Raw genomic sequence first — 9,666 nt, 5'->3', positions numbered from 1 at the left:
CCACATAACACACACATTATTTTTCATATGGGGTAAGCAGATACCGTTTATTTGGATTAAAGACATAAAGAAGTAGCAAACCTCTGGCTGAGTACAGCTGTATGGCTGACAGCCCTGCCTCACCGCTAATTAGACACCTGGCGAAGGTGAGAGCTGCTCCCACCTGTCTCCGCTGCCGACGGGTCGAGAAGGCGATAAAAAAAAACTTGTCGTCTGGGGTCTTGTGTGTTAACTGCTCGTTAAAATGAAGGTGCCGGAGGAGGAATTGATGGGCGACGTTTTGAAGCGTTTGACGGGAGAGTCTGCGCTCCCTGTCTACCGCAACATCTCGAAGTTCAAGCGGGCAAAGGACGGCCTGTACTTTGTCGCAGAAGACTTCAGCGAAACTGTGAAGAAAAGAGAACTGGTGAACGCTAAGGAGCGACAGAGAGTGAGTGCTCTTAGCGAAGTACAGCTGTGTGAGTGGGGAAATGCTTTGCTAATACGTTTGACAAGAGGAGCCGCAGGGGCCCCTGAGAAGAAGCGAAGGCCATGTCACACTAGTTAACTAACATTAGCCGTGTAAAGCTGTGTCATTATGTTTCACACGCTGCGTGCACACAGGCTGCGGAAATTATATTTCAACCCTGAGAACAACAGGGCTTTCTACTTTATTGTCATGTTTTTAACCACATAATAAACATTATCATCTGGTAAAGACAGGCCGAAATCGTGTTGTATTTGGCGGTAAGTGTGACTGACCCTTTTTAAATGCCAAGATTTGTTAAAGCAGTTTGCCATTAGAATGGATAAAGAAGTTTTCTGTTTTTTAGTATTAAGACGTGTTAAATGTTGATCTTGTAAAACAATCCCTCTGCATTCTCATTTGCAAAACGTGTCTGGAAATTGTAGAGCCAAATTTCAATAGCACAGCGACAGATTAGTGGCCTATTATTTATTTGAAAATCAGACACTATGTTTAAACTTGAGATTTGAAAGAATTGTACAATGGCCCTATCTGTTACATAGTTAATTTGGAACTTCAGCTTCTTCTCTGCAGATCAGGAACTTGAACATCATGTTCTCCCGCTTGAAGCGCATGGTGCCACTTATGAGACCAGACCGGAAACCCAGTAAAGTGGACACACTGAAAGCTGCAACTGAATACATTCGATTGCTTGTTGCGGTTTTGCAGGACACTGAGAGCGTAAGTGCTGCATTCATCAGGACTCAAAGGAAACGGGTCCTCTGTAGTCCTCTGTACAGTTGTGCCACTTATTTTGAAATGTTGATTGGGTTTATCTGTTTCACAGGACAAAGGCAGTGGGACTGATTTCCTAAAGAATGCTATCACCTATGGTCAGACTGAAGGCTTTGGCAGTGACCAGTGGAGAATGGATGATGTGAGTGTTGTCTTTTATAGCACTGTGCCAAACATTTTGGAATAAATTCATATTCAAAGCGCAGCCAATGAGAATATCATCATTGGATAGCCTCTGTGATGTGCTGGCTTAGGAGAAAGACACCTAAGAAAGTACCTGTGATATTAACAGCATTTATAAAATGCTGTTAATATGAACCGGAAATGTCTCTGAAAATAGTGTTTTAGTTAATGTATTCCTTCATCTTCACCTCGGGCCATTAGATTACATACTGTAGATGTGTCCATATTTACTCAGCGGTGTAAACACTCAGAATCAGTTTTATCATACAATACAGCAGGGCAGTGATGAGAACCTTTGTGTGTCCCACAGTGGGAAAATTTACATCATTGCAGCAGCAATTAAGGCACAAGACAAAAGAGCAGAATAGAAAAGTAAATACAGGGTATTTTACAGACCTGTTCAGGGTGTACTCCTGCCTTTCAAAGAGAGCTGGGATAGGCTCCAGCAGTTCACTGTGACCCTAAGTGGGTATAAATGATGGATGGATGGTATTCACAATAGAAATGTATTAAAAATGAAAAGGTGAAAATGGCCAATATTCACTGTGTGAGGGAGCACCACTGCAGGTCCTTTGTCCATGCTGCTGTCAGACTGTACAACCAGCAATGCTCCTAGTAGACCCCCAGTTGACCTCATCACCTATAGACACTAAAGAACTTGTAAATATCAGTTGTATGCTGACGTCACTGGAGAAATTAAAGAACATGATCCTCACAGTGCTCCCAGGCTTCTCCAGGTGAGAGAGAGCTCTGTGTAGGAGGTAGATGACATCATCCACTCTGATGCCAGGCTGCTGAGCAAACTGAAGTGGGTCCATAGATTAACTCATCAGAGGGCGGAGATGAACAAAGACCAGCCTCTCCAGTGTCTTCATCAGGTGTGATGTCAGTGCCACTGGCTTGTAGCTAGATCCTTTGGGTGCTGTGTTTTCCACAGTTGTGGTACCGTCTCCATTCCCAGGATTAAGTGGAACAAGTGCACAACTACGTCACATAGCAGGACTTGAGGAGCTGGAGCTGATGTCATCTGGACCTGCAGCTTTCCTCACACTCATCTTCCTGAGCTCATTTCTCACCTGCTCTGTTGGCAGTGACAGACTGGCAGGAGGGGCTCAGAGTGCTGGACTGTGTTGGGTGACGGGGCTGGGCTTAGGTTTTTTTTTTTTTTTTTTTTTTTTTTAAGGGACAAACAGTGAAATGTTCTACCTCACAACAGTCAGGGTACAGCTGGCTGTGACATGGAGGTCTGTGTGCCCCTCCAAGGGTATGCCTCCCCAGACTATGAAGAGATGGGATACTTGCTGATTATAGTGTTGTTTGTGAATACCAGTTGAGCACATAATGCTGGGCAGTGAGGGAAGGCCATACTAGAGGATGTCGGGCCCTCGCGCCACGGTCATGGAGTCTGTCCCCCGACAGTTTGGTCAGAATCATGTACACTAGTACTGCTGGAGGTCATTTTTAGGGCTCTCAGCGCTTCTCTTATACGTCCTTGCACAAAGGAGCAGTTACTGGTCTTGCTAGCTCTGCTGGTCTCCTGGTATCTCCTCTGTGCTGGGAAACACAACACAACTTGAATAGGCTGCAGATACTGCTAATGCTACCTTCAGTGACACTAGCAAAAACATAAAACCTGAGAAGAATCAGTCAGGAAGGATAAGGAGAGGGTAGAAAGAAAAATGTGAACCTCTTTGGAATTAAATGGTTTAATGCATTAATTTGCAATAAAATGTCATCTGATCTCCATCTAATAGACAAGCACAATGTGCTTAGGATGATAACACACAACTTATTGAATGCACCCATTAAACATTCACAGGAGGAAAAAGTCAGTGAAGCCACAGACTACTTACTTCAATGAGAGCTAGGTGGAGTCAGTTGTCTGCACACCTGGAAATGAGTTTGGAGGTGTAGTTTAGACCAGGGGTTCTTAACCATTTTGACCCCAGGGCCCAATTTTCCCAGTACAAAGTGGCCCGGGGCCCATTCAAATATTAACACTTTAATTTCAATTGATCTGAGTTGTGGTTTGATTTGTATTTAATAACTAAATCAAGTCCACTTAAGGTTTAACAAGCTAAAACCTTGTGAAATAAATGATATGATACACTGTGATCATCTCAATAACATTATTTTCGATCGTGTATGTAACACGATACAACAGCATTGAACAGGCTAGCAATTATAACAAATCAAGTTGCCACCAGAACAAATATAAAGGCTCAAGTCAAGCTTATTAACACATAAATCAGAATTCCAAAAATATTTAGATACTCTCAAAAAACTGAACAGAAATTCTGATTTCTGAAAATTCTGTGGTAATAAAATACATTTAAAATAAGTTTTAAATTAAATAAACTGTAAATGAAATTTAAATAAAGTGCAAATTAAATTTTGCCTTATAACCTGCTGATGAATTTGACAATTTAGCAGTCTTAATTTTTGCATGGCAGAACTAGAAGTTACTCTCTAAATCTGTGACAAATAAACAATAACAGTCACAACAGTGACTGTGTCATTGTTTTAACGTGCTACAACTCCCAATTTATGGTCCCTTCTTAATGAGACACTTGGGCCTGCCTCTCAGACATGATCAGATCCAGTCTGGGTGGAATGGGGGAAAGGCTCACTCTCAGGGTAGCCTCCAGTGATGCTCTGAGTCTGTTGCGAGCTTTGGTCTTAGTTGTGGCCACAATGGAGAACCCTGATTCACACAGGTATGTAGTCATGAATGGGAGAAGGAGTTTCCCAGCCCTCAGTGCTAGACGTGGGTACTCCTTTGAGACAACAATCCAGAAGGAGCCTTGGTCCAGTTTTCCCCACTGCCCCTTTAAAGTGCTGTCAGTGGAAACTTCCAGAAGCTGTGATTCCAGATGTGAGGGCAAAGCAACATCATTTTCAGTGGGATCCACTGAAAATGGGTCCACAACCCACGTATCCCTCTCTGGGATCCTCGGGAAAGTATTCATTAAATTTCTCTGCCAGTTGTGAGAGGTGCTGACAGACTGAATGACTGATCTTCACCTGAGGGGAGTTTTCCAAAATGCCAGACAAAAGTGGAAACATGTCCATACTCTCTTCCTGGTCCCTCTTAGTCCACAAAGCAAGTTTCCTCTTGAAAGCTTGAACTTTGTCTGCAACAAAAAATATGTTACTATTTCTCCCTTGAAGTGAGATGTTCAGCTGGTTCAGCAGAGAAAAAATGTCACAGAGGTAGGCAAGTTTAGCTGTGAACTTGGTGTTGGTATAGTAATGTGCAAGATGAGATTTTCTCTGTGAGAAAAGACAAAACCTCATTCCTCAGCTCAAACAATCGCTTGAGGACAAGTCCTCTTGAAAGCCATCTCACCTCACTGTGATAGAGCAGCTGGACATGATCTGCTTCCATGCCCTCACAAAGTTTAGCAAAACATCTGGAGTTCACAGCATTATTTTTAATGAAGTTGATGGTTTTCACACTTACATCCATCACCTCGTGGAACTCTGGTGACATTTTTTTTGCTGCAAGGCTTTCACGGTGGAGAAAACAGGGGGTCCATTTAGCTTCTGGCGCACGATCAAGTATCTGCCTGATGACGCCGCGCTGCCTGCCAGTCATTGATGCTGCACCGTCACTGCACACTCCAACACAGTTCTGCCAGTCCAGGCCATTCTCAGTGAAGTAGTTATCCATGCAGCGGAAACATACCTCAGCTGTAGCTCGAGAGTGACACGATAGATCTTCTCTGTATCAGAAGCCCATTTTTTTTCTCTTAAAAAAAATCAACCGGCTTTCCAACTAGCTTTGAGTGTTTGGTTTCTAGATGTCGCCTTAATTTTGAAGGCCTCAGTGCTTCGTTGGATAGCGTTATCCCACACTCAACACACTGGGCTCTGGGCTCCGCCTCACTACCTCCGTTCACAAAGCCGAACTTTATAAAGTCAGGGTTGTACTTGCGCACAAATTTAGCCTTTGTAGAGGGGTTGGCACCACTTTCATCTTCATTTTTTAGTTTTAAAAACTTCTCCATATCTTCAGCCAAAAGTTTGGAACTGACTTCTTCTGCTGCTGCTTATTGAAGCGTGTTAAACAACTGGCTGGTGACTCACTGCCACCAAGTGGTGGGAAGCTGCATTGTAGTCCCGCGGCCCTTGCGGACCACTGGAGCTGAAAGTATTTTGCAGCCCACTATTTGGCGCTCTTGGGCCACGGACCCATGGTTAAGAATCACTGGTTTAGAGCTACTCTGATTGACGAGAGACATGATCAAGAAAGCAAATGGATATGCAGAGTATGGCTAAATCTCAAAATGACGCAGAAAATGACGCAGAAAAACTAGTCCATGCGTTTGTTTCCTCAAGGCTAGATTACTGTAACTCATTACTATCTGGATGTCCCAATATCTCCATAAAAAGCCTCCAATTAATCCAGAATGCCGCAGCCAGAGTCCTGACAGGAACTAGCAAGAGAGATCATATTTCTCCTATATTGGCTTCTCTTCATTGGCTCCCTGTAAAATATAGAATAGAATTTAAAATCCTTCTCCTCACATACAAATCCCTTCATGATCAAGCTCCTTCATACCTTAAAGACCTCATAGTACCATATTATCCCAATAGACCACTTCGCTCTGAGTGCAGGTCTACTTGTGGTTCCCAGAGCCTTTAGCTGTCAAGCTCCAATCCTGTGGAACCAGTTCCCAGTCTGGGTTCAGGAGGCAGACACTCTCTGTACTTTTAAGGCTAGACTTAAAACCTTCCTCTTTGACAAAGCATATAGTTAGGGCTGGCTTCAGGTAACCCTGAACCATACCCTTAGTTATACTGTTATACGCCTAGACTGCCCAAGGACCATCGGTGCACTGAGCTCCCCTACCCTAACCCTCCCCTCTCTTCCTCTCCTCCCTCCTCACATGTACAGTATATTCCACCATTGAATGTCACTAACCTTGTGCTCTCTCTCTCCCCTAGTTTGTGCTCTCTCCCTCTCTCTCTCTCTCTCTGTACCTTCTGCAGGTGTCCCTGGTCCTGGAGCTGTATATTTCTGATGTGCAGTTACTGGTCCCACCAACCTGCAGTGTCTATTTATTGTTTATTGTTGCTGTTCTTTTCTCTCTCCTCTATCCACTCACCACAACTGGTCGAGGCAGATGGCCGCCCAAACTGAGCCTGGTTCTGCTGGAGGTTTTTTCTTCCGTTAAAGGGAGTTTTTCCTCTGCACTGTCACTAAGTGCTTGCTCATAAGGGATTTGTTGAGTTTTTAATTTTTGTAAAGTGCCTTGAGATGATTGTATTGTGATTTGGTGCTATACAAATAAATTGAATTGAATTGTGCAGGACAACTAGCTGTCCCTCTTCAGTCCACATGATACCCAGCCCTACATATAACATGCTTCTTTATTTTGACTTTTGATTATGTTATATTGGAGGCTTTTGTGTTTTTACTGCCAGGAAAATGTCTGAAAATTGTACTGACACTTTTTCCTGCCTAGATTATAGTTGTTATGAATTGATTTTTCAAGCCTAAGGCAAGTGAGAATCTGCTATATTTGAAGTTATATGCTTTTTCTTCTTTCTTTCATATGACAGTTTCTGAATATGTCAGAAGAGCGCTTGGAAGATTGCTTCACCATGCCCCCAGAACCAATAACGGAGGATGGAGATATGGCCAGACTGGTGCTGCAACACTGTGTGATGCCTTCATACCAATTCATCATCCAAGTAGCACCTGATCAGTCTTCGGTAATTCATGTAATTCACGTAATGTAAATATGATCACCCCGTCAAAGTAAATCCTTATTTATAATTCAGAAGGATGAACTTATGTAACATCAATGTAACTGTGGCAATTCGATTCATTCAACTATAAATTAATGTAATTACTTGGCTTCCACTCTAATCATAGGGTAATAAAATAACACCAACTCTATATAGTTATTATATTCCATGGTGAAGCAAAAAAACGTAATGTTGGAAAATTACAGTTAGAGGGAAGTTGAATAGATTCAGAACAGTTTCCTTACATGTGGTTGTACTGTTGCATCTCCTGTAAAATAAGAGAGGGAATATACTCCTGAAAACCTAATTTATTTGTATTTATTTTATTTTTGCACTTAAGTATAAAAATACTATGAAAGGAACAATTAATCAAAACGTAATAGACAACAGTGAAACTAGATTGCATGAGTTAACATAGCAAGAGCACCACTTTTCAACTTGTTCAAATTAATTTGTAATAGTGAATGAAATTACAAAACCCTGTGGGGATCTGTATTTAATTGAGTTTTCAAACGTTTTAACCTTTATGAAACTTTTAAATACAACATGTTCAAATTTTGAGCAAGGTAAATTGACTTTTGAAATAAATAAATGAAATCTTGAAGCTACTGGATAAGATTGTTTCAAAACAGAGCTGTTCAGATTTAAATGTCTTTACCAGGCTTTTTATGATAGCCTGTGTTGTGAATCAAAATTAATTTTGTATGTTTTGTTAATCAAATCCATTATTCAATTACTAGACTAAGAATGTATTTGCAGGAAAATGGTATAACCTTTTCAGCACAAGAAGTGTAGCCTTCATGTTCAATTCTGGAAAGACAGACCCTCCAAACAATAAGCAATCAAACACATGTTTAGTTCCTGAACTGATCTGGCAGGAAAACACTACATTTACAACTGGCAATCAACACAAAGCATTTGATTGTCTTGAGTGTGGCTATAACATCCAAAACATTCAAACCATTCTCACAAGTGGTCTGTCATCTGATTGGATAATTCAAGGTGAAGAGGTTTTCCATAGTTGCCACGCTTACAGCATTATGCTATTCAGAGTTTTGGCATGGCATGCTGTTCAGGTTTTAGCCACTTCATCATTGTGTGAATTTCCACCTGTATTATTCTGCCCAGTTTAACTTCTTTGGTTGTTTCAAACTATAATAATTTTTTTTTTTTTAGAATTCATGCATGTCCATAGTAATTTTAAATATTTATACAATAAATACTACTACTCCAATAGTAGTTAAATTGATGAAGTTTTAAATGCAACTGTTTTATTTCATTAGGGTAGTCATAAAACGGACTCAATTTAAGGTGGCTGGACAGAAGTGACCTTGAATCTCAGTATGACTTCACTATTGAGTCATGTTGCCATTAGCACTCAAGATGGCTTCAGTTTGATGTGGGAGACAGGCTCTGATTATAATTACCTGTTCACTACACTCATGGTTAGAAAGACAAAGGAATAGTTCAGGATTTAGACTTTTGTTGCATTTGCTTTCACAGAGAGCCTTAGATTGGAAGTTTGAAAACACTATCACGTCTGTACATGATGCTGGTTCATTCAGTACAATTCTTCAGCGTGAATCCCTCGTTGGATGTTGTTGTGTGGGTGTGACTACAAACAAGTCTACGTTCAGCTGAGGAAATCTGTCTCTGAACTACACTATAGTTTTAGCCAAGATATCTTGTCACCTCTTTGTCAAGAAATGCTAACTTAAACATGTTTTACTGATGGAAGGTTTAAGCTTTTTATTCCATTAAGACTTAGCAACCAAATATATGAACATTAACACTGTTGTCCCCTTTTCATTCAACAGATGTCTCAGTCTTGTGGTGTTTAAAACAGATGGCGTGGTCCAATTCTGGAAACGGGCCAGGTTGGATTCCTTATATCATTAATTGTCAGAAATGCCTTTTCAGGTAAAACCCAGGTTATTGAGAACATACTAAAAGTTGGGAAGAAGAAAGATATAACACTGCAGCTTGTAAGTGCCTATGTCAAAGCACATAATGTACAGTGAGGAAACATTCCTATAATTCAGTTTTCACTTTGTCATTATGTGGTACTGAGTGTAGATTAAGAAAAAATGAATTTAAACAATTGTATCAGGCTGCAACATAACACTGAAAAAAGCAAAGGGGGTCTGAATACTTTCTGAATGCACTGTAAAAATCAGGCAAGTCACAGTACCTCAGTGGTTTAATAATGATATAATTATCATGGTCATTGCTTTTGCTTATGATAATCATCAGCTCTGTCATCAGCTGGTTGTTGAAGCAATAGCGGTAGTACCAAACCAAATTTGAGTCCAGTTGTTGCCCCCATGTGGTGAAAAGGATCATTGTCCCTGTTAGGAAATTTCCCCTGGACACAAACCTTTAGGCTTTTTTGCAGAAACAAAAACACTTACATTGCCATCAGGGTACTAAACACATAAACACAGTATAGTGCAGTAAACTGGGAGGGATTTCACAGCCCATATCTA

General features: G+C 41.0%; 1 protein-coding gene across 1 annotated transcript; it reads left to right on the top strand.

Annotated features, from left to right (window-relative positions):
• The first annotated feature begins 241 nt into the window (after positions 1–241).
• figla (folliculogenesis specific bHLH transcription factor) lies at positions 242–9,021 on the top strand. Its single transcript, XM_026322009.1, has 5 exons — positions 242–430; positions 1,040–1,186; positions 1,293–1,382; positions 6,992–7,144; positions 8,998–9,021. The coding sequence occupies exons 1-5, from the start codon at positions 245–247 to the stop codon at positions 9,019–9,021; spliced, it is 600 nt and encodes a 199-aa protein (XP_026177794.1). The 5' UTR covers positions 242–244.
• Positions 9,022–9,666: the final 645 nt, after the last annotated feature.

This window comes from Mastacembelus armatus, chromosome 9, assembly GCF_900324485.2.
Source record: "Mastacembelus armatus chromosome 9, fMasArm1.2, whole genome shotgun sequence".
In the NCBI taxonomy this organism is placed as follows: domain Eukaryota; kingdom Metazoa; phylum Chordata; class Actinopteri; order Synbranchiformes; family Mastacembelidae; genus Mastacembelus; species Mastacembelus armatus.
This window is presented reverse-complemented; position numbering and strand designations above follow the sequence as displayed.

What these genes read in the sequence shown, in the direction of transcription:
- figla (XM_026322009.1), top strand. Translation starts at nt 245, where the DNA reads ATGAAGGTGCCGGAGGAGGAATTGATGGGCGACGTTTTGAAGCGTTTG. An exon ending in TTTTGCAGGACACTGAGAGC is followed by an intron (nt 1,187 to 1,292) that starts GTAAGTGCTGCA and finishes TCTGTTTCACAG; the next exon opens with GACAAAGGCAGTGGGACTGA. An exon ending in TAGCACCTGATCAGTCTTCG is followed by an intron (nt 7,145 to 8,997) that starts GTAATTCATGTA and finishes TTCATTCAACAG; the next exon opens with ATGTCTCAGTCTTGTGGTGT.